General features: G+C 37.8%; 1 protein-coding gene across 2 annotated transcripts in view; it reads right to left on the bottom strand.

Annotated features, from left to right (window-relative positions):
- LOC132817415 (solute carrier family 35 member F5-like) overlaps window positions 1-25,976 on the bottom strand; it is a 111,505-nt gene that overhangs the window by 68,851 nt on the left and 16,678 nt on the right. For both annotated transcript variants that reach the window (XM_060827846.1, XM_060827847.1), the window contains exons 4-10: window positions 22,097-22,231; window positions 21,743-21,805; window positions 20,896-20,968; window positions 18,136-18,326; window positions 13,241-13,322; window positions 8,458-8,545; window positions 8,208-8,269 (exon numbers count right to left, since the gene is read on the bottom strand). In XM_060827846.1, coding sequence (XP_060683829.1) covers window positions 8,208-8,269; window positions 8,458-8,545; window positions 13,241-13,322; window positions 18,136-18,326; window positions 20,896-20,968; window positions 21,743-21,805; window positions 22,097-22,231 — 694 coding nt within the window. The remainder of the gene's footprint in view (window positions 1-8,207; window positions 8,270-8,457; window positions 8,546-13,240; window positions 13,323-18,135; window positions 18,327-20,895; window positions 20,969-21,742; window positions 21,806-22,096; window positions 22,232-25,976) is intronic.

Genomic DNA, 25,976 nt, shown 5'->3' on the forward strand with positions numbered 1-25,976 from the left:
AACTTAGGATTTCAGCAACACTTCCCTACTTTCATACTCTATTCCTTTAGCAATAAATACCAAAGTTCCATTTGCCTTCCTTATTACCTGATCAAAGTGCATACTAACACCTTGATAAATGTCTGATTGATGTTTAATAGGCAGCACAAATAGAACTGTGGCTGCTTGTGTGACAACTTCACATTTCTAAGGTGACACAAATTTCCTTGCAACAATACACTTGGGTACATCTACTCTCCATTCACATTGGTTTTCCCCTCAATGCAAATAATTTAATTCCAATCCTCCTCATTTGAATTTAGCAAAGACCAGGACATCAATGTCTTGTGCTATTTTAACAGTGCCAGCACATATTGACAGCTTGTTCAACTTAGCTGATGGGAGAGTGCCAGAATTTGGTTGCGAGAAAGAATAAAAATGTTCCTCTCACTATCTTGGGTAGTAGTGCTGAAGGAGGTTTGTAATTTATGTTGCAGATATGTTCTTCATATTGCTTTGGTTTCACATCACTGAGTCAATAATAGAGTCATAGAGATGCACAGCATGGAAACAGACCTGTCGGTTCAACACATCCATGCCAACCAGATACCCTAACCTAATCTAATTCCACTTGCCAGCACTTGGCTCATATCCCACTAAACCCTTTCTATTCACATACCCATCAAGATGCCTGTTATGTTGTAATTGTATTAGCTTCCATCATTGGCAGCTCATTCCATACACTCACCACCTTCTGCGTGAAAAAGTTGACCCTTAGGTCTCTTTTAAATCTTTCCCTCTCACCCTAAACGTATGCTCTCTAGTTCTGGACTGCCCCACCCCAGGGAAAAGACCTTATCTATTTATCCTACCCATGTCCCTTATGATTTTATAAACCTCTATAAAGGTCACTCCTCAGCCTCTGATGCTTCAGGGAAAACAGGCTCAGCCTATACTGCCTGACCCCACAGTTCAAATCCTCCAACCCTGGCAACATCCTTGGAGATCTCTTCTGAAACCTTTCAGGTTTCAATTATTTTACTGAAATTGATTTCTGAAGCTTAGCAGTTCTAACAGAGTTTTAAAGTACAACACGTCAATTAACATAGATTTTGGCCAAATTATTTAGCAGTTTGAAATAATACAAAGGCAGCAAATACCATTAATCTAACAAAAACCTCAGATGGAAACTGAGAGAATTAAGTATTTTATGCAAATTATGTAGATATTTGCAAAAAAAGTAAGAAAATAATTTGTCGATAGCAGAGTAAATTAAAGTAATGCTGAGTGCCGGTTTGCAGCTGATTTGCTTTACCAACATTTGAGATTGATGGTGGTGTGGGCTATTCAGCCCTTCAAGCCTGTTCCATCATTAAGTAAGCCGTCAAACAGATCCAGTAGCTTTGATTCTGAATTATATTGTTATGCACAATCATCACATCCAGGTTCTTTGTAGATGTTTAGGAGTGTATCAAAGACTGTGACTGACAACAAACACAATGCTGCAGCAGGTAACAGCACTTTGTCCTACTCATTCTCACTTCACTGAAGTCAGAATTTATGTCAAAACAGTTCAAGTAATCAAACTAAAGCATTTCTGGTTATATTGATCTGCCCATTTCTTTTATTCATCCGTTTTTCACTGCCTGTCACTGAGAAGTTCTCTTCAAATTTGCAACATCTCAACGACTAAGTTACAAACCCAGGCAGCAAATAAAACCAAAACTGTAAAAGAGTGGAGCTCTGCAACTCTAAACTCTCGAGTACATCGGCAAAAATCATCATGCAACTGTTAAAGATTGAAAGCATAAAGGTAATCAGACAGAATTAAATCAAAGACCTTCCCTTACATAGGGCCAGCATCTTGTTTTTTTTTAAATTAATCAATCATGTTCACATTCTACCCGTATCATACTTTCAGGTACTAGATTAATGGGTTAGCATAGGAAATCAAGTGGAGAGCACTGGTTAGTTCCTCTCTTCTATCTTCAGAAGTGACAGCACAGGGATGTTCAATATTCAAAGTGGGTAATTATATTACAATTACATGTTTGCCATCGCAAAACACATTCCTAAAATCCCTACAGTGTGGAAACAGGCCCTTCAGCTCAACAAGTCCATGCTGACCTTTCAAAGAGTATTCTACCCAAACCCATTCCCCAACCCAATTACTCTAAATTTACCACTAATACACACATCCCTGAACACTATGGGCAGTTTAGCATGGCCAATTCATCAAAGCTGCACAGCTTTGGATTGTGGGAAGAAACCAGAGTACCTGGAGGAAACACACGCAGACAACAGAGAGAATGTGCAAACTCACACAGACAGTTGTCCAAGGCTGGAATCGAACCCGGGCTGGTGCTGTGAGGCAGCAGTGCTAACCATTGGGGCACCATGCTGCCCAACCGTGCCTCCCCTGTGTTGTTTGTCTTTAATTCACCATCAATGTTCAATGCTTGCAGACCAATGAGGGCCCAGTGTCCAAAACTGCTATTGTACAAGACAACAGTGGCTTAGGGATTAAATTTAAAATCAGGCAAATGATTGGACTTAAAAAGACAGAAAGTGGTGGAGAAACTCAACAGGTCTGGCACCATCAATGGAGAAAGAACAGAATTAACTTTTAAGTCCAATGTGACTCTTTTTCAGGACTTCTTAAAGTGACTGGACTTAGTCAGTGCACCAAGTTGAAAATTTCCTTTCTTTCTCCAGCAGCCAATAAGGCAGTCAATTGAGGTTCCAGTGCAAAAGGCACTCAAGGCTTGCTATCCTATATTCCTCCCTTTTCCCAGGTTTCATTGTTTTCCTGGCACAAACAAAAGTATTACCAGGAATCCTGAACCGTATTGAAGTTATTGTCAGAAGTTTATAGGTGGGTACAATGGTAATTTCACTGCAGTTCTGTGGAATTGCTATATAGCCAAAGAGTGGAAATTTATTGCTTCAAATTGAATAATCAAACAAATAGACTTACTTAAATTTGGATTGTGATTAGTCACATAGAGAGTGCTTGAAGTGGTGTCCTGTAGTCAGCATAATATATATTTTGCCACACATAATTAACTGAGTAGTCTGGAGCACTGTGGGTCTCAGTCTAATCTGTAACAAATACTCTAGAGGTTTGTGGAAAATGCCCTGCTTAAATCAGAGTATAAATTAGTGGGAATGAGGTGCAGTAACCCAAAGACTAGAGGACTAGGTCAAATCCTCTTTTGTCGAAAGTCCTGGGATGTGAACATTGTGAGGCCTACATTTAAATAAAGAGATTATCTAATTATCAATGATTTATTTAGTCACTCACATAGCTCGATGCCAGAGATAACTACGCTGGGGATATAAAACCAGCAGGTGACATCTGTTCCCTTATCCAGGTAACCATTCTAGAACTCTGAGGTTAAATGAGTGGTAAGTGTTATTTCACCATAGGTAACCTGTGCGGCAAAAAGTATGCAATACCTAACTTTCAGTTGCCATCTAATATGTGTTTTTAGAGAGCAATCATTTAGAATCACTACAGTGCAGAATCAGACAATTCAGCACTGCTGACTCAGACCCAACCCCCTATCCTAATCCCGTAACCCCATATTTACCATGGTGAATCTACCCAGCTTGCACAACTGTGGAGTGTGCGAGAAAACTGTAGCACCCAGCGGAAACCCACAGACACGGGGCGAACTTGAAAATTCCACATAGTCATCCGAAGATAGAATTGAACCCGGGTCTAGGGTACTGTAAAGCAACTGTGCTAACCACTGAGCCACCATGCCGCCCATTTACTTATCCACTCACTTGGATTGTTAGCAGCAGTGCCAGGTTTTTATTCTTTAGCTAAAATGTTGACTTACCAGGAAGCTAGAAATTGAGTCTGGAACTTCATGGTCTATGTAGCTGAATACTTCACTGTAAAAAAAAAATGGATGCTCTGCAATCAGACAGCTATGGTTCCCCACTACCACTTCAGATTGGTCTTTCAGAACAAACAATCCTGTTAGGTTAAAAATGTACTTTTTGGTGGTGTTGAATTTTTGATTTGCATTTTGTACGACTAAAGGCTGTCAAATGTTATGCAAATTGCTTGTCATTAAATTTACCATGTGCTTAGCACAGACATACTGAGTTCATAACGATCCTGGCCATTATCAAAGATTAGCTATTCAAACAATATCACCATGAATATTCATCCTTCTCAATTTAGATGAAGTCATCTCTTTTTTTCAGCATAATTTCAAGAGGATTTGAATCACTTTTCTATAAGTAAGCATGCCTGCAGTGATGAAGCTCCAGTCACTTTGAGAAAGATCAAAGAATTAGTATCTGTCTGACAATTGTGGATTTGATTGGCCACTATGAAGACGTCAAACAGAGAGGCAGAAGCTAGGAAATTATAGACTGTAAATTGTGGGAAGATATAAGATAGAGTGAGTAGCACTTAATGAAAGAACTTAAAGAATAGGCGAAACTAGATTTGTCGTGACTAGGTTACGTCTAACAAACCAAAATGAATTTAAGGAAACAACACAAATAGTAGATAAGGAGATGCCAGTGGACGTAAGTTATACCAACATCTATAAGGAATTTAGAAATGTTGGTATAACAGACATAATGAAAATTAAAGCTCAAGGGATTGAAAACAAATTATTTGTGAGGTTTGAGAATGGGTTAGGGGATCAAAGTAGGGATAAATAGTATTTACTGGATTTGGTAAAATAATTAATGTTGTTCCTCACTGATCAGCAACAGTCAATGTTTCTCTAGGCTACACAGCTGTGTGCATGCATGCATGCAATCACGCCTCCATTCTACACATGGTGAGTGGCATGCTGACATGGACCACAGTATCGACTTGCAGCTCCAGAAGTTGCTGCCAGTCAGAAGAGAAGGAAATTTAGGGGGAACGCTGACAATAGGGCCTCAACTATTCTTCATTATTACTTTGGTAACATAGCGGAGAGTCATATTGGTAAGACTGCCGATAACACAAAGATTTGTGACATTGTAAGTAGCATAAGTACATAACAATATGTGAAATTGGAGCAGGAAGAGACTTTTTCTTTCTAGATTATTCTGTCATTCATCCTGATCGTGGCTGATCTGTTACCTGAAATTGCACCTTCCCACATTATTCCACATCATTTATTAACTCATACTCAAAAACTGAACATATACAATCCTCTGGGGCAAAGAATTCCAAAGAAGCACAACCATTTGAATGAAGAAATTTCTCCTTGTATTATGGAAAAGACAGATGTGTTGTTGAAGTTTTTTTGTATTGCACTCATTGGGACAAATGTTAGAATGCCAAATTTCAAATGGGGCATCAATTTATAATGCATAAAATGAGGGATCTTTTTCTAATGAAATCAAAATTAATGGTCCATTTAAAATGAAAGGAAAAAGACTTCCACAGCATGACATTTTCTCCCCCAACTCCAACAATACTCAACTTTTGTTCTATGATAGCGAAATTGCTCATTTAAGCCCTAAATGACTGACCCCTTATTCTGAGACTGGAATCTCTGTTCTCGATTTCTCCGCATTGTGGATGAAAGCATAACATTACAAAAAGGCATTGATAGATTAAGTGAGTGGGGAAAGGATTTTATTGTTAGGTACATTGGAGTTCATCCATTTTGGTCCAAAGGATAGCACTGTATCATAGTATCATACAGTCCAGAAGAGGTCCTCTGGTTCATCAAGCTTGGACCATCAGAAAAATTACTCTAAACCTATATGAGTCCCACTTTCCAGCACTTGGCTCATAGCCTTGTATTTCATTAACAGTGACAAGCTAGCAACAATTGACATTCACGTATACAGTTGGTAAAATGCAGTACATTTTAATAAAATCTAGTAAATCCTAGCAGATTCAAAAAAAATTAATAAGATTAATATTATTTAACTAGAAGACTACAATGCAAAAGGGAAGAGGTTTTATTATAATCGCATAAATCCTGGTTAGATCACAGCAGGAGTAACAGTACAACATTCTAGACAATGCACCTCAGAAAATAATATTCTGTCTTTGGAAGGAGTGCAATATAGTTTTTTCACTGGAATATTAACAGTCCTCCAACGATTAAATTATGCAGAGAGATTATATAAACTAGATGAGTTATTCCCCAAAATACCAAAGGTTAAGAAATTATTTGATTAATGTATTCAGGATTTTGAAAGGAACAGATAGGATACAAAGGAGGAAACTTCTTTCTGTTGCGTTGAAGTGTCCAAGGCAAGAGTACATAATTTTAACTTAGGGCCAATCCATTCAGAAAAGAACTTAGGAAATACTTGTGTGTGCAAAGGATGATAGGATTGTGAAACATTCTCAATAAGAAACAGAAGTAGCTAGATCAATTAATTACTTTGAATCTGAGATCTAAATATTTCTACTATACAATGTACCAAAATATATGGAGCTAAGAAGTTAAGATATGGGTCAGCTATGATCTCATTGAAAAGGTGGACAGTTTTGAGCAGGTGAGCAGCTCAATTTCTGTCCCACAAACATTCAAGAGCGTGATGGGGTCATAAATTGGGTGTGGTACCCTTCAAATGATAAGTTTAGTGGGCAGGGATCTCTCACCACATCTTTATCTGGGTTTTATACATTGTTAAATAAATTATCTACACTCAGCATGTCAGTCTTGTGCGTCGACAGCTCAATTTTGTTAGCCTTCCAAGTCAGGCGAGAAGGATGTTAGGTCAGATTTGAAGCCATTCCGTCAAATCTCTGTCTAGTTTGTTGGGAAAGAAAGTGAGTACTCTTTCTGTGGAGAAAACTAATTTACATTTAATTCGTCACTAATAATTTCATTGAGCTAAAACTGTTTAATTAATATTGTATGAAGTCTGCATGCCAGTTTACATGAGTTCAAGGTACATAACGGAGAGCAATGCTGAACCTAAGAAAAATAAAATAAAACAAGAAAATATCTATATAACAATTGTCACATTTTTCAGTAAATTGCTACAACCTTTTTTTTTAACCTAGAGTTCAGACTTAAAACTGAAACAAATTATTTGCATCATACTTGCATGATAAAATCACATCTTCAATTTTTTTTAAGCGCTTCAATCTAAACTCATTTGTACCAGCAATGTAATAAATATTAACTTGAATTATGTTGTGAACAGTAGTAGAACGTCACTTGCCATCAGCTTTGAATCAAGTTGCCCACAAATGTCTAACCATCTCTGTGGTGTTGCTTTCCCTTTTTCCTGGGAGTAGTTAAAATCTAGCATTAAGGCATAGCGATCTGTTGGTGTGCAGCAGTAATTTTAGCAAGCAGCTGAGTAGGCAATCACATTGAAACATAGCAAACCAGGTAGTTTCGCTTGCACAATTTTTCCAATATCAAAGTAACTAATTATGAATAGATTAAGAGAGAAGACAAAATAAAGATTTTTTTTTAAAATAAGGAGACCGCTTGCCTAACAGAGAAATTTTACATTAATACATGTTTTTCAAAGCAAGAAAGTATGCTTCACAGAAATATTGGAATTAGTCCTCCATTAGAAATCCAGTTACAATTTATTCAATAAACTCATCTTTTTCCAGCATTCTTACAGTAAAACAAATAGAGTGAAGTGGTAATTCTTATCAATTCAATTGATTTCTTATTGATTACAGTTTGGAGGATGCCTGCATTGCATATTTTTTAGAGAAGAATAGATTCATCAACAGCAACTTTTGAATTTCTCTTTCACTCGCAAAAATGTGAACTTCAAAAGTGCAGTCAGTTTCAGTCAAATAATAATGGTGAATGTTAACAGTTTCAGAACATACCTCAGTCAATATCTGTTTCATAAAAATAAACAACAACTGCTATTGCTGTTAAATTTCAAGACTTAATAAAGATGGGACTAAATAATCCCTACATATTTACCACTGTGTTGAAGAAAGAACACAAAGACATTCCTTACATTCAGAAAAATGCTCAATACTGATTAAAAACATAATTTACATTATAGTCTCAATGTCTATGACTCAAGTTGAGTGAAAACATTTAATACATTACTGTTGTCATTAATGAGTATTATTGTACTTTGCTAGAATTACTGTGCTGATCTAATAAATAAAATCAGTACTGAATTTTGTAATGGCAATACACAAGTAAAATGAATTTTGAACAATGCACAAATTGGCAGGCAATAACTACATAATACAATAAAAATTGTTACTTTCAAAGCAATTTTCTACAAAAGGATGGAGTAAAATATCTTACCTATTATGCCTTTTCCTTCTGTGTCATTACTTGAGAGACTTACAAGGGCAACACCGCCAATGCTAAAAGAACAAACAGAAATATGTACCAATTTCTCTTACAAGGATTTACTCCTATAAGGATGAGATTACAGCTGTAATGCATGACAAATAGAGCAAATACTTTTATTGAGGAAAAGGCAGCATCTATAATCAAAATCCTATAGTTTAGCAGAAATGTTAATATTTGTTCAAATTTTAGTGATACATACCTTAAAATTACTGCTAATAATTTGGATAACGTAAACCTGTCTCCACTGTTGCTAGGAAACATTGCAGCTAGAAGTAAAGTGAAGAGACCTGTCCAAGAAAAAAATTCAAAATGACAAGCAAATTATTTTAAAAATGTAAAATGTTGTAAATGTGTACATAAATTTCTTGAGACAGTATTTTAACAGAATCAATTATTATTAGATTAAAAAGTTCAACATGTCTGACTAGAACCCGAAATATTTTTATGAAACACACACACACGTCATTCAGGGCCACACAAGCATGTGGAAACCAGGAAGGAAGTGGTTAGAAGTACAAAATGTTAACAAACAATGTGTGAAGAACTTTCACATAACTCACTTTATTTTACAAGCGTCTTAAAAGATATATCCACAGACGAAAAAATGAGTTACCAGCTCAACTTATTTGGTAACAGGAAGTAACACAGATGACAAATGTGTATAGGCTCTACAATATTGAAATTAAGTCAAAAATATTATATTTTTAGAAGTAGTTTTAAATAATTCGCACCTCACTAACAAACTGTCTTTCATCAGTTTAACCTCAGCACTTTCAATTTATACATTTAATATTTGCACTATTTACTGACATGTTTTTATGGCCAATTACCCACTTTGTCAGGTAGCTGAAACTGAACGCTAGATGGCATTGTTAGAAGTCTTTTTTAAAAGCAGTAATCCAAGCAAAAAAAACTTCTACCGAGAACATTTCTTACTAAATTCTTCAAGATATTTTTAACTATACCAATCTGTATCAGCAGGGTATTTAAAATAAAAACAATTGATTCCTCATGCTAGATGGGTTCAGTGATTTTTTTTGGAGCAATTATGTTTTGTTACTGTACCACGGATAACAGTTCCATCACGAGGTGGGCAGGAACTTGAACCTGAACCTGAATTTCACAAAGGCGTTCCACAGGATGCCAAAAACGTTTTTTTTCACAAATTCAGTTTAAATAAAACAGCACAGTAACAATTGTTAACAGTTGTGATGATAAATACTAAGGAAATAATGTGATTAAGAAATAAGAAGATATGCCGCTCCATCATTTTAAAAGAGTGAAACAGAAACTGGATAACTACAAATACATCAGTTACGAAAAACTGTAGTTGTGAATGACTAAACATTGGAAAAGTATGAGCTGATCAAAGACGTGTCAGCATGCATTTTTGAAATTTGACTTCTTTGTGTTTTGAGGTGGTAATTAATATGTTTTCTGAATTTTGAAGTAAACTTAAAATGCAGACTCAGCTGCCTGAATGGAAAGGCTGGGAGTTCAGCTGTTCCAAAATACATACATGTCACAAATGGCTGTTAAATGAATACCTGAGTTTTGGTTGCAGTTTTGAAAATAATTCAAATTTAGCCAATTTGTTTAAATTATGCCCAGAATACTAAAACCTAATCAAGTTTGAATTTATCATTTTGACAACATCGGACGAATGACGGTACAATGTTGGGTGGGTATTAAAAAACTGAGCACTTTGAAAACTGGTCAGAGAGATAGCAATTACCATCGAGAGGCCAAGCAACTTTCATAGAGCCCACTGCCCATCGAACATTTTGCTCTCAAAAAAATTAGAAAACACACTCTATCAAGGGTATCTTTTCATGCAAAACATACTCACAGTAAAACAAAAGTAGACAACCCAGGGAGATCATCAGCCAGAAGACAGAGATAGTGTGGTCTCGAGAAAAGTTAATGTAATTTTTGATAATTCTGTGATTGGAACAGTATATATTTTATAGAGCTTGTGTCAGGTAGTAAGTAGTTAAGGAAAGGGGAGCTGGGATTTGTGAATAGTTTTTATTTAATGTTCAGTATTAGAGTTAGGAAAATAAATTGTTATTTTTCTTTAAATAGTGGAAGCGAGGTGTTCTCTGTCACTCACAATTTAACAGATTACGAAGTGACGTGAACTTTTCTGGGTGTTTGGTTTTAATTAACAGAGGGGTTCAACTTCCGTGTTGTAACATGCCTCTTTGGATTGTGGAACCAAACTCAAATCGGGACACAGGGATAAAATAAAGGTTCTCTGGAATGACAAGATGTGCAGAGTCATGGTCCTTAGGAATATGTATTGGGGCCCTGGCTTTTCAACATATAGGAATGTCTTTGGTAAAAGAGTAAAAATGCCCACACAGTTTTCAGATGACTAAGTTAAGGGGAAGAGCACATTGTGAAGTAGGATAGAACTTTTATTGACAGACAAAGCAATTTTTTGACTACAATTTCAATCGTCAGAGCATTCGAACTTCCAATCGTTGTTGCTAAAGCTAACAAGTTCAAAGCCAGTTTCTGGCCTTCCCAGAAAATTCGGCTCAGATGTAGTGTGACAGTTCATTTTCTCAGAGATATTCCTTCCAATTAAAGGAGCCATGGCATGCATGAAAATAAAACCTGGGAATGGTGGATGTCAGCTCTCCCACTCTTACTTGGGATAATCTAAAGTGGTACAGCCTGATAAACAAACCTACGAGCAAGAGTCAGAGAATACTTTCATTACCAAGCAGGCCGCATTGGAAATGGCCAAGGATGTGACAGCAGTAGTGCAGCCAATCTAATAATGACCAGGAGGATCCAGAAACAAGAAAGTCTGATGAAAGGCCATTGATCTCAAACACTAAATTTGAATTTCTCCCTTCACAAATACAGTATTGTTTGTTTGTTAGCAAATTCTGTTTTTAACTTCAGATGGCCATTATAGGCAGGAGTGGTCCTACATTGCTGGGTCCCAGCGACAACCACTCCTTGGCTATTGGTAATGCATACTCACCTGGTCCAGTGGGATGCATATTGTGGAAGATATCAGGGACAGTCATGCGAACCAGAGCCTCAACAAGCACTTACGTGAGCATATGAACGGATAAATGCTAAGATGATGATTCATCTCAAAGGGAGAACCTCAGACCAGGGGGCATAGTCTCAGGATAAAGAATCGCCAATTTAAGACTGAGGTGAGGGTTTCCTCTTTCAGAGGGTTGAGTGTCTTTGGAACTCCTTACTACAGAGAGTTGTAGGAGCAGAGTCCTTGCGAATATTGAAGACTGAGATACATCAGTAGGGGATTCAAGGGTTATGGAGAAAGGGCAGCCAAGTGAACTTGAAGAGTGTTTGATCAACCATGATCCTATTGAATATGGAGCAAGCTCTGGGATCTGAATGGCCTACTCTTGGTCCTATTCTTATGGTCATATAACTGGCTTTCTGCACATTGACCCTCCGTTAGGATCTCATCTAGTTCCAACTGCATTTCAATGGGCATCCTCACTTTCCTATGGAGGGACTTGTGGGTGCGGAGGAGGCATCTTAAGGTGCTAACGATGTTACTCCTGCTGTAGCATGTTGTAGTCAGCCCCTTGCTCTAGACCCTCGGCAGAGGAAATGGCATAGCTCCAAAAGTGCAGCTGAGGATAGGTAAAGTTCTGGTTAGAAAAAAATGCCTTGCAGAGAATTGGTATTCAAAAAGCAAGAAATAACAGCACACTGTGACAGAGGGGGTGCTTTGCATAGAAGTTGCTCAGCCTGAATACATCTGCAACTTTTTTGTGCAACTGGTCAAAGCTTTCACAACTACTCAGTTTTATTTCATGGCATACTCTTATCTTCTAATTGCTGTTGGAGATTCAGTGTGAAACTGCTCCCATATTGGGAAGGGTGGATTCCATTAGAAAAATCCCTCAAATGATTTCAATTGTCTTCACATCTTCTCTATGGCAATTCCTGTCTTTTCTGGAAAACTATTCCTGGGAAAAAAATAGCCAGAAGTAGGGACATGTAGGGCCAGTTTGTCAACATTATTTTGTGTCTGGTTTTCTTGGCCTATTCCTACATCATTTCCAGTTGCTTGAGAAAATTTCCCTCGCTAACTCTGTTCCTCCTGCTTCAGACACAGCCAGAGCACCTAATATTCCCAACATTTTCTGATTTTATTTTAAATTAGACAAGTACAAAACGTACCTAAAATTGTCAACAATGTATTAGTATTATCACAAGGAGTTAGAATTCAAAAGTGAGGAAGGTGATGCTTCAGATTTACAATCTTGGGAAGACCCCACTTTTCCGCTTTGGGAAACAAATCTTAATTTATATTATTCCTGAAGGACATATAAGGCAGTCTCTCCAGAATGATACCAATGCTGAAAAGCTAAAATTATTAGACAGTTTTCATAGACAATCTTCAGTTTCCCATGAGCTTGGAAGGTTGAGAGGTCATTTAATCAACGTAATTAAAACAATAAAATGGGCCCAATACAATAAAGAGAAATTACATCCACTGGCAGCAGGACCTTTGGCATGTAATGTTAAAATTAGAACCAGATAATTTAAGGGATTGAAATCAGAATGCATTTGGTCACACACACTGTAGGGAAATCAAGAACTCCTTCTCCTAAAAGGTTATGTATGCTGGGTCAACTGAAAATTTCCCAGACAGGGACCAATGGGTTTTTGTGAAATATGGACATCAAGGAGTGTTGATCCAGGATAGGTAAACTGAATCAAGGTGCAGGTCAGACAGAAACAGAATGGTGAAACAGGCTTGAGAAGTTGAATGGCACAGTTCCAATGATTTGGTTTATGGTGATACATGATTTGAAGTTGTGTTCTCGCTATACAGCAACATACTTTTGATGCATTAGCTTTGCAAATGTAATGAAATCTGTAAATCTTATTTCTCTTGTATGAGCTGACATGTGTAAAACATTTTTTACACAATACAATAGAACAGACAAGAAAAATACTTTTTATACATAACTTACCCGAAGTTGAGGACAATATGTTAACAATAGCAACCTGAGTATCAGAAAGCGCCTCCTGATAGGAAAAGTTTGCCAGAAACCACTGAAAAATTAATTGTACAATTGAAGACAAACATACTATTGTGTACAATTTATTTAAGTTACATTAATATTAAACTTGTTCAATAACAAACCTGAGTGAACAGATTTCACAGAATTATAGAATCCCTAGAGTGTGGAAACAGGCCATTTGGCTCAACAAGTCCACACCAACCCTCTAAAGAGTATCACACCCAGACCCATTCTCCAACTCTATCACTTTATATCTCCCCAGACTAATGCAGCTAACCTACACATCCCTGAATTCAGCATGGCCAATTCACCTAACCTATACGCTTATGAACTGTGGCTGGAAACCGGAGCACCCGAAGGAAACCTTTTCAGACATGGGGAGAACGTGCAAATTAGCAGTAACTGTTCACAAACATATGGGCCAGATATGCATTGTGGGGCGGGAACCCTTTTACAAGATGATCTTGGGCTGTGCACATGGAGTGCTTCAACTTGTTTGGTGGTGGGAACATGCCCAGAAAACGGTACTCCCGCCAATTGTGGAAAACGGTGCATGACTGTTTGAAAATTTGACCATATAGTGTCCTAACCTAAACTGCATTCATTTTAACTTCTCCCTCAACAACAAACTAAATTACACTGATTATATGTGATTAAGACCATGTGTTAAACATTTCTGACTATATAACAGTTATAAAATACATTAATTTTCCACATGATTATTTCATATACAATGTTTAATAAGGAAGAATGTATCCATATGTACTTTCCAACGAGATTAACAAAAATGATTTAGTACATAAATGCCCCAACAATTTTTAACATAAAAAACAATGAGCAAGAGCAGGCATTCAGCTCTGTGGGCCTGTTCAACCCCACTGCTTGGTTCCATAATTCTTCAACATATTAGCAAATAAAAATCTCTCTCTTCTATACATTTATTCAGTGTCATGTCATCCACCACACTCCAGGGTAGTGAATTCCACAGATTCATGAGCCTTTGAGAGATGTATCCCTCCATTAAATCTGCCACCCTTTAATTTAAAATTATGACCTCTTGTTCAAGATTGCCCCACAAGGGATAGATCTGCTCTCCGTTTACATTGTCAACCCTTTTTAGCATCTCATATAGATCTATAAGATCTCCTCTCATTCTTCTGAACCCAAGCCAAAATAGGCTGAAAATATCTCATCATATTACAGCTGCACTAATAGAGGACATCTTGAAGGACTCATCCCATCAGGCCATATGGGTAGAACTTAGAAGTAAGAAAAGATGCAGTCACTATAACGAGGGTTTAACATGGGCCTCCCAATAGCTAGTGGGAGAGAGAGGAACATATATGTAAATAGATCATGGGAACAGGTAAAACAACAGAGTTGTTGTAGTGGTAATTTTAAATTTCCCTAATATTGATTGGGACTCCATCAATGTCAATCCCTTAGATCAGTTGGAACTTGTTAGGTACATCCAGGAGGGCTTCTTGAAACAATATGCAAGTTGTCCAATGAGGGCACAGGCCATACTAGATCATGTATAGGAGAATGAGCCTGGCTAGTGATCAACGTTTCAGTGGGGGATCATTTTGGGAACAGTGATCATAATTCCATAAGCTTTAGATGGTTAAGGAAAAGGATAAGACTGGTTCTCAGGTGAAAGTGCTAAACTGAGGGAAGGCAAGTTACAGTAGCATTAGGCAGAAACAGGAGAAATTAGATTGGAGGTGGCTGTTTGAGAGTAAATCCATATCGACCTGGGGAGTCTTTTAAAAGCCAGTTGATCAGTGCTCAGGAACAGCATGTTCCTGTGAGCCTGAAAGATAATGATGCCAAGATTTGGGAACACTGGACAGCAAGAGACATTGAGAGTTTAGTCAAAAAGAAAAAGAAAACAAATGTAAGGATTAGGAAACTGAAATCAGACAAGGCCCTTTAGGCAGAAGAAGAAAGCAGGAAAGAATTTGAACAAGGAATAAGAAAGGGGCCATGAAATGTCCTTGACAAACAGGATTAAGGAGAATCCCCAAGACATTTTATACATATAAAGGAGCAAGAGGGCAGCTGAGAAAAGAGCAGATCCATTCAAGGACAAAAGGGGGGAATTTATGCATGGGGCCACAGAAAGTGGGCAAGTAGATTAGATTTTTTTTTAGATTAGATCCCTACAGTGTGGAAACAGGCCCTTTGGCCCAACACGTCCACACCGATCCTCCGAAGAGTAACCCACCCAGACCCATTTCCTTCTGAGTAATGCACCTAACACTATGGGCAATTTAGCATGGCCAATTTACCTGCCCTGTACATCTTTTGGACAGTGGGAGGAAACTGGAGCACCTGGAGGAAACCCACGCAGACACAGGGAGAATGTGCAAACTCCACACAGATAGTTGCCAAAGGCTGGAATTGAACCTGGCACCCTGGTGCTGTGAGGCAGCAGTGCTAACCACTGAGCCACTGTGCGAGTACTTAATGAGTACTTCATATCATTAGTCAAGAAAAACAAGGACACGGATTGTTGGTAAGATTATGGAGAGTTTTGTTGATATTCCAGAGCATGTCAATGTTAAGGCGGTGGTAGTGTTGGATGACTTGAAAAAACATATAAATCAGTACGTCTCCAAGACCTGATGGGATCTACTCAGAATACTGAGGGAAACAAAGATGGAGATTGCTAGGATCTTGACAAAGACCTTTGTATTTTCTTTAACCACAGGCAACGTCCACAAGGGTAACAGGGACAACTCAGGAAAGTGTAGGTTGGCAAGCCTCATATCAGTCATAAGGAATTTATTGGAGAAGACTCTAAGGGATGGATTTACTTTCATTTAGAAAAAAATTGACTTATTAAGGATAGTGAGCATGGCCTTGTGTGGGCAAGGTCTTGTCTCATAAATTAGAGGGAGTTTTTTTGAGAAATTGATGAAGATGAGTGTTGAGGGTAAGGCAGTGGATGCTGTCTACTTGAACTTTATTGACAAGGCCCTCATGACAGATTGGTCCAGAAGATGGAATCCACAGTGAATTGGAAGATGGGACACACAATTAGCTTGGTCAGAGAAGATAGAGGGTCGTTGTGGAGGAGTATATTCTGCCTGGAGGTCTGTGACCAGCAGTGTTTAGCAAAGTTGTTTGTAATACATATAAACAATTTGGTTGAAACTGTTTGTGTTCTGATTAGTAAGTTTGCAGATCACATGAAATTGCTGCAGTTATGGATAGTGAGAAAGGTTGTTAGAAGGATATAGTTGGGAAGTTGTGAGGAGAATGGCAGACAGAGTTTAATCCAGACAAGTGTGAGCTGATGAATTTTGGGAGGTCAAATACAAGATCAATGTATACAGTAAATGGCAGGACCCTGAGAAGCACTGGTAGATAGAGGGATCTTTGGGTGCAAGTCCATCGTTTCCTCCAAGTGGCAGCACAAGCAGGTAAAGTGGTAAAGAAGGCTCCAAAGCATTTTGAAGTTTCTCTCCATATAGATAATACATAGCCTATTAATCAAAGTGATAATCTCACTCTTAATACAGAACTTCAATCTGCCAAACTTTGGCCCATTCAGCTATCCTATCCCTAATAATTCGTATGTTTCTTATTTCTTCTTTGCAACACACTCTTTGACCTACTTTAGTGCATCTGCAAATTTGACTAGCATACTAGCAACTTGGATGCAGAGATAGAATGTAAGATTATAAATAGTTGGTATCCATGGGGCTAAATGGGTGTGGGCTGTTTCCCTGGAGTGTCGAAGGCTGAGGGGGTGACCTCATAGAGGTTTATAAAATCATGAGGGACATGGATAGGATAAATAGACAATATTTTTACCCCTGGGGTGGGGGAGTCCAAAAAGAGAGGGCATAACTTTAGAGCGAGAGGGGAAAGATATAAAAGTGACCTAAGGGGCAACTTTTTCACCCAGAGGGTGGTGTGTGAATGGAATAACCTGCCAAAGGAAATGGTGGAGGCTGGTACAATTGCAACATTTAAAAGACATCTGGATGGGTATATGAATAGGATGGGTTTAGAGGGACCTGGGCTAAGTGCTGGCAAATGGGACTAGATTAGGTTGCGATACCTGGTCAGCATGGAAGAGTTGGATCAAAAGGTCTGTTTCCATGCTGTAAATCTCTATGACTCTATGACCAAATCCTATGTTATCCCACTATTTGCAAACCAGAAAATACCTATTTTTTTCTGACTCCATCCAATCCTCCATTCCAACTAACATATTACCCCAAACCTATGTGACCTTACCTTCTGTATTAAGCTTTTGAGCAGCACTTTATCAAGTGCGTTCTTAAAGTCCAGGTGGACAATATCTAAAGAAGCCCCATTATCCAGTTTGCTTGTTACATCTTTGAACAATTCTAGCAAATTAGTCCAACACCATTTACCCTTCTTAAAACCATGCTGACTTTGATAAATTGCAGCTTGACCTTCCAAATGTCTCATTACAACTTCATCAATTATAGCTTCCAACAATTTCCCAACAAGAGATCTAACTGGTCTGGAGGTTCCTAATTTCTGCCCCCTTCCTCTTTGAATAAGGACATTACGTTAGCATTTTTCCGATCCACTGGAATCTTTCCAGAATTCAGGAAATTTTGCATCCGTCATCACTGCTGCCACTTCCTTTAAAACTCTAGGATGTAGGCCATCAGGCCCTGAGACTTGTCTGCCTTTAATCCCAATGGTTTGTTTCGTGTCTTTCCCTGAATGAGACTGATTTGCTTTTTTAAAATGTTTCTTGCTTTTCTATACTCACTGCATAACCTATTTTTATTGGAATGGAATAACAATGGTTTACCCTTCAATTTTTAATGTACTGTATTATAACAGGTACTAACCACAAAGCAGAAGAAAAAACTGATTTTTGCGACTTGCGATACTGTCAATTTGCCAACAGATTTCAGCACTGCTTCGTGATCCTTTGCTGCTGGATATGACATCCGAGAGAGTTTTGCTTCAAATGCATGATGAGCTGGAAGTTGCCGCACCTCCATAATGTTACTGAACCTAACACGTGGTTTTTTTAAAGCTAAAAATAAAGAATAGTAATTTTAAATAATATCTTCAGATAAATAAACAGGAGGTTATAAAACATCTCGGGTAAATAGGGTCAGAAAAGTCATACATAATCAAAATTATTACAGTTCTGCAATGATTATATTAGTATAATTAGCTTTCCATTGCTGATCAAAACAACGAGAAAGGGTCTATCAAGTCTGTGTGTTACTATGATGGCAAGAGCTTTCCTTTTTTGGCAAGGTAATTATTAATCACGACCTTACTATTTATCTTGTGACAAGTGTGTTGAAATAAAACAACAGTTTCTATTTAAAAATTATCTAATTCCAATTAACAACAGTGATTAAGTTAGCTACATATTCATTTAGCATTTGGAACAGACCTTGAACTAATAGAACATCTATGGACAAATAAATATTGGTTTCTCAATGAAAACTAAATCAAGTTGTTTAGGAGTACCACTAAAAATGTCATGATGACATAAGTATTTACTTGAAAGAAAGCAGCAACACTGAAGAAAATGTTCAAAACGTTAATCACCATCTGATTAAAAACTTAAATATCATTTTCTTTGCCAGGTGGAGACGATGTAGGTGTTGCTACTCCACTAAAAGAACCTCTTTCTATTGAAATTCTGTACCCTTCAGAAAATTGCTACAAAACTTAAAAAGTCACAGTAATAAAGATCATCAAAGAGGCAAGTTAACTCATTGACTCCATATCTGTTTCTGTCTGACAACTCTATGTTGTCTGAATACAAAGGATCCTTTTGCCAATTTTTAAAAAAAATCACCTAGCACAAGGTTTTGAAAACCTTTTGTCAAAAGGCGTGGTGTTATTTTAAACAGAACATTCAAGACTAACTGGCCCAAGGGCATATGATGTAGACTGTTTCTAAGGTATTAGTAATCTAAGAAGCTCCATGTGGAAAATAAAGTGTTTTTGTATGTTAACAATGTAATTTTTAGATGGTGTTGTTATTTCCAGATGTTAATAAGTTGCAAAGCCAAAATATTTAGTCTGCTTGTTGGTAACATGCAACACTGTAACTTCATTCTATTAAGTAACCTCGTCAGCAAAGAGGTCAAGGTTATTAGAGGTCTTGCTCAAGATTACAAAAGATTTGAAAAATTGTGGCAGGCTCTTAGATCTCAAAATTTAGATGATCAAGATCCATGGACAATATACACAATAGATAGCTCAGCAAAGCAACACCCTTCTGGATTTTGTTCTGCTTACAGCAATGAGGAGAGTACTAAACCAAAATGCCACCATCTCAGCAGCTCAGGATCAATTGTGGTTTTATCAATACCCTTTTGGCAAAACCATCTCTGGGAGCACGAATGTAGCTGCTGACAATTTATGCAAAGAACAATTTAAGAATAATTTTTAACATTCCATCATCTGAAGATTGTACTAGAGTGAGTTAATTCACTGGACACAGGCATAACATCTTTAAAGTCATAAAATGTTCAAAGACATTTCACAGAAGAGTAATCAAACAAACATTGACACTTTAATTAAAGATGGACATATTAAAATTGGTGACTAAAAACATAGTGAAATGGGAGATTTGAAGGAGGATTGCGTAAAGGTTCAGGGAAACAATTTCTGATATTAAGAGTCTAAGTGTTTGAATATACAACCTCTAATGTAAGGTAAAACAAGAGGGGGAGGTGTGCAAGAAGCTAGAATTAGAGAAACTGAATTTCTGGATGCTTGCAAACTAACAGTATGTTATAGAAATAGGGAGGGCAAGACAAAGGGTCAAAGAGGAAGATGAGAATTTTCGAACTGGTAGACTGTGATTCGATATATGTCAGAGTTTACTGGAGTACCGGGTAAACAGGACTGTGAAAAACCTTTAGCAAGGTAATAATTTTAGAGAGTGTGCAGAGGAGATGTATCAGGGTGCTGCCTGAATTGGACGGCTTGTCTTATGAACAGAGATTGAGTGAGTTCGGGCTTTTCACACTGGAGAGAAGGAGGAAGAGAAGGGACTTGATAGAGGTGTACAAGGTAATAAGAGGCCCAGATAGAGTAGATAGCCAGAGACTTCTCCCCAGGGCAGAAATACCTGTCATGCGGGGTATCATTTTAAGGTGATTGGAGGAAAGTCTCGGGGAGATGTCAAAGGGAGGTTCTTTACGCATATTAGATTCCCTACAGTGTGAAAACAGGCCTTTCGGCCCAACGAGTCTGCACCAACCCTCCGAAGAGTAATCCACCCAGACTCATTTCCCTCTGACTAATGCAACTAACACTAGGGGCAATTTAGCATGGCCAATTCACCTGACCTGCACATCTAATGGTGGTGGGTGCATGAAATGCACTGCCAGTGGTGGTGGTGGAGTCAGAGACATGAGGGACATTTAAACGACTGCTGGACAAGCACATGGTTGGCAGTAAATTGAGGAGTGTGTAGGTTAGGTTGATCTTAGATCAAGCTAAATGCTCGGTATACCATTGTGGGCCGAAGAGCCTGTGCTGTACTGTACTGTTCTATGTTCTATGTAATCTAGTCCTTATATTGGCCTGAATTTCATAATATAAATTAGGTACTTCAAATTAAAACCTACCTGTGTTGTTGTCATTACTATTTTTTTCATTGGCTGAATCATGAAATTTTACTGGGATATATAGTGGTTCACTCTGAAAAATACATTAGAAATTAATTTCTCGTGACAGGAGAAGCAATATAACAATAAACAATACTTTTACAAATGGATCTGCAGACATTATTGTAAAGCAAAATAATGCAGTTGAGATAAAAGCAGAAATACTATAAATATCCAGGACATTTGGCAGCATCTATGGATAGTGGCTAGAGAAACGGCCAATGGCATTTCAGAAAATTAATAGGTTATTCTTTCATCAGTGATGAGCTTTTTAAACAAAAATTGTTGCACTGTATCTAATTTTTTTCATATTAAGAATTGGGAATAGAGTTTTTACTTTGTGTATCATCAGTACTCTGGGTAAAAGTTCTATTGGTTCTAGGAAATGAAGGTTCATGTATTGCCTCAAAATCCCTCCCTTGCTTAACCACAAGGTAAAAATCTCCCACAAGCCAGTGCGATCAGGTAATATAGCAGGATGGAATATAGTTTTACTTTTCGCACTGGCGAAGTCAAGTGGGTCAAGGCAGCAGCTCACCAGCACATTCTCAAGGACAATACATGCCAGCCCGGGCAGTAATGCTCACGTCCAATGAGGAAATACTAAAAGAAAATCACTGAACGTTTGGCCTATGTCAGAGAGTAAATGACCAGGCTCAAAATTGGGATATACAAAATATATAAAGAATGGTGTACAAATGCTCCTGCTAACAAACAAAGAAAATGCCCAAACTCTCATTTGAATTAAAATGTTGACACATGAATTGTCATTATACATGCAAGGTCATTTATAACACTGATTGCTTACCAAAGAATCATTTATACTATTGTCTGTAGTACAAGTTGCAAGGTAGTTTTCAGCATCTGCAAACTTAAAATATTGAAAAATTTAATAAGGATGCACCAAGAAACAATGTTGTTAAAAGTATCTCTGCTAATGTGGATACAAAAAAAAGGCACACCTTCCTGTATAAGCATAATTCAGATAGGATTACCTACTGGAAGGTACAAATTACACAACCTTACACATTTAAACAAAATAAATTTGAAGCAGAGTACACACAAAATAAATAATACCATAAAACAAGTAAATTAATATTTAGAGCTCTGCAAACAAAGTCAGTTACACTTTATTTTTCCCATACTTAGGAGGACTACTTACCAATGCACCATGTCTTCCATTGGTACACTGTTCCCGCCAGGGCTTCCAAACAAGGAATCCGATGAGGTAAAGCACAAACATTGATGTTTTGGCAAACGTACTAAAGAAGGGTTTCTCATACCTTTTAAATATATACTGGAATGAAGAAAATAATCAAACTTACTAATGCAGTAAGTAATACAAGCAGCAACAAAAATCAGACTTTTTCAAGCCAGTATTCATGGATGCTGTCAAAGGTGCTGGGTATTTATTGCATTGTAGTTTTCACTTCATCCGCAGTAGTTGCTTTAAAATAATGTCCGCAGATCATTTGTAAAACTATCATTATAGTATACTGTCATATAGCTTATTTTGTCATCAGAGTTGAATTTTTAATTTATTTTGTACAGTGCTTCACTGTGCATTCCAGAAAAATTTCATGATTCAGCCAATGAAAAAGAAAATGACAACAACATAGGTGGTGAAACTATGTTGCTGGAAAGGCGCAGCAGGTCAGGCAGCATCCAAGGAGCAGGAGAATCGACGTTTCAGGCATGAGCCTTTCTTCAGGGGCATGCCCGAAACGCCGATTCTCCAGCTCCTTGGATGCTGCCTGACCTGCTGCGCCTTTTCAGCAACACATTTTCAGCTCTGATCTCCAGCATTTGCAGTCCTCACTTTCTCCAACAACATGGGTGGGTTTTGATCGGAGATCACTTCAACAATTTTATTTGTCGCCCAAACCCTTGATCCCTCCACCTCTCCCAATAGCACACTATATAAAAACGTGGAATGTTTAAAGCAACAAAATACATTATGCACACTCAATGATCTATAAACACTTTTATCACAGTCCATTTCAGAGATTGCAATACAATATGACAATCAAATAGCATATTACAAATGATCACATGATGATCTGCTTATTGCGACACAGCTATAATTCTAAGCTAAAATTCTATACTATTATAACATGAATACAAAATCAGTTATCCTCCTTAAATTGATGACTTAAAGCATATTTGGAGTGGGAAAAGTGGCTGTGAAACTAAGACAATGAGAGTGAAACATGGGGACAATACATAATTGCTTCACTTCTGCAGCACACAGTCAAGATTCTCTTTGATTTGCTAAGACAATATAAGTTCTCTACTTAATGGTTTCACATCACATGGTGGCAAAAAATGAAAAACCAAGAAATTCCAAATTTACCCAATGCTTTGATAGTGAATGGAAAATAATATTTGGACATTATATAACCGTTTTAAAACTATAAAAAGTCTTAATACCTGTTTTTTCAAAACATTGTTACATAAATTCAAGATGGCCACTAATAAATCAAAACTATTTCTGAAGAACTTCTCTGCATGGAGCCATTAGATTATGGAAGGCACAGCCATAAGAAATGATGATAGAAAATGTACCTTGTTGTCATTCAGGGAGCTCTGAGTCGAACTGCCTTACCTTTCCCCTTTTAGGGACTCTACTTCGACTCCTGATTATGGTTTCTCCTAACATTCTTTGATATAAGGTACATTGTCAACTCAAGTAAATTGGTCCTCCCACCAATTAAGTTGTTAACTTAGAGTGCTCCTTGTCCGGCTCACAAACTAATCTAAATGCTATGAATCTAAAATCACTGTTTGTAAGAGTTCCTGCTCCTGGTACTTCACCCAACCCACTCCCAAAACAGGTTCAGCAATGCCTCCTGCCTGCTGTGCTATGTTTCTTCTATGCCCCTGACACTTCTTGTCTTCCAATCAATATTAGGATAATAGCTTATTTTATTTAAATTTTATTTGAAACTAAGTATCCAAAATTGTGAAATTATTTATCCAACAAAATTAACGTAGTAAATTAATATGCAAAAATGATTTAATTGTTAATCCAACAGCAGTGCATCAATATTGCTTAGTTGCAATACTGAATATCTGCAGGTATTTTAATTTCCAGTTTCCTGGCATTAACCAAATTCTTTTCAACAAGGTCATTTAACTCTATATCTCCATCCTCTTTCAATAGAGTCTGAGGTCTCTCTATTTGATCCTTGAACAAAAGTCCCACGGTACATTCCCAAAAACTCATTGAACTTTAGTCATTCATCAAAAAGAGTAGTTGCAGGAACCCATATGAGTTTTGGCCAGGACTGCTTTTTGTGGCTCGTGTAGATAGGATTTTGTTCCAATTGTACTAAGGTTTACTCCCTCACTTCTTTTTGTCCGATATATTTGAGTGTATTAGTACTGTTTACTGCTCTTACTGAGTTGGAACATTTCATCAATTACATTTTGAATTGAGAACTTTTTGTCCACCGACACATGGGACCACCTCTGATCCTTCCCCTCCTCAGCTTCTCCGCCTCCACTGCTTGGAATAAATCCACCGACTCATATAGCTGCCTTAACTACACATCCTTGTGCCTTTGTTGTAAAAAGACTCTATTCCATTATTCCAGTACTTCTTATAAACTCCATTGTGCCTGTTCTGATGATGCTACATACTATGTCAGCACTTCTGATACACTTTGATTTTTCCTCAACTGAGGACTCCTCTAACAATGGTTGACAAGACTGTATCTATTCATTTCCTGCACTTCTCCACAGGAGGGTTCCCCTTACCCTTACTTTGAACACTATCAGCCTCCTCGTGTAAAGCATAATCTTCTCTACTTCCAGCATGATTCCACTGCCAAACACATCTTCCCCTCATCTATCATTCCGTGGGGATAGTTCTTCTGTGACATCTAGTCCACTCCTTTATTAGTCAATCCTTTTCTGTCTGCACCTTCCCATCCAAGTGCAGGAGACATTATACCTGTCCTTTTGCCTACCCCTCCCTCACTGTCCAAGAACCCAAATGCTGGTTTAAATTTCTTTCAATATTGTAAACTATCTTCATTGTTCATGAAGTGATATTCGCTTGAGTGCTGCTTTGTAGAACACCTCCCTTCAGCTTGTGGGCATGATCCCAAGCTTCAAGTTGCTTGTGATTTTTTCCATTCTGCACTAGCTCAAAGAACAGAACCTCATCTTCCGATGAGTCATGTTACAGCCTTCTGGACTTAAACTTACATTCAACAATTTCAGATCATAGTTTCTGACAATTCACTTGTTTCTTCCTTTCAGTTGGCCCCTATTGTTAATGATACTTTATTTTCCACTTTCCCAATCAGACGGAAGTATATCCATATGGCTCAGCTTTTGTTTCTTGTTCCATGAGCATCAACTTCTGTCTGGCATTTGCATCTGATTTCATCTGTCTTCCTCCCTAAAATTTCCTTTTGTGATGAGGATTCATCTGGAGATAGTTTTTACAGTTTTATATTCGGGACTATATGCAGATTTCTTTATTTAAATCAACCTGTTCAGATATGTTACAACACCTCCAGGCAGGTGGGTCTGGCTCAGAAATAGGGACATTATTACTAAGCCACCAGGCCCTTCTAAGTTCAAACTTTCCAAAAGACAAATCAATTATACTTACTTCTCATTCAGTGAACAGGAAATGTGTGCCTTAACAAATCATATACTCTTACGGCACGGTGGCACAGTGGTTAACACTGCTGCCTCACAGCGCCAGAGACCCGGGTTTAATTCCTGCCTCAGGTAAGTGTGTGGAGTTTGCACATTCTCCGTGTCTGTGTGGTTTACTCCGGCTGCTCAGATTTCCTCCCACAGTCCAAAAACGTGAAGCTTAGGTGAATTGGCCATGCTAAACTGCCCATTGTGTTAGGTGAAGGAGTAAACGTAGGGGAATGGGTCTGGCTGGGTTGCTTTTCAGAGGGTCGGTGTAGACTTGCTGGGCCGAAGGGCTGGTTTCCACACTGTAAGTAACCTAATCTAATCTAGTCTATAAGGAAGTATGGTAATGAACATTAATCGTGGTTGTAAAAAAAAATTTA

This window comes from Hemiscyllium ocellatum, chromosome 7, assembly GCF_020745735.1.
Source record: "Hemiscyllium ocellatum isolate sHemOce1 chromosome 7, sHemOce1.pat.X.cur, whole genome shotgun sequence".
In the NCBI taxonomy this organism is placed as follows: Eukaryota; Metazoa; Chordata; class Chondrichthyes; order Orectolobiformes; family Hemiscylliidae; genus Hemiscyllium; species Hemiscyllium ocellatum.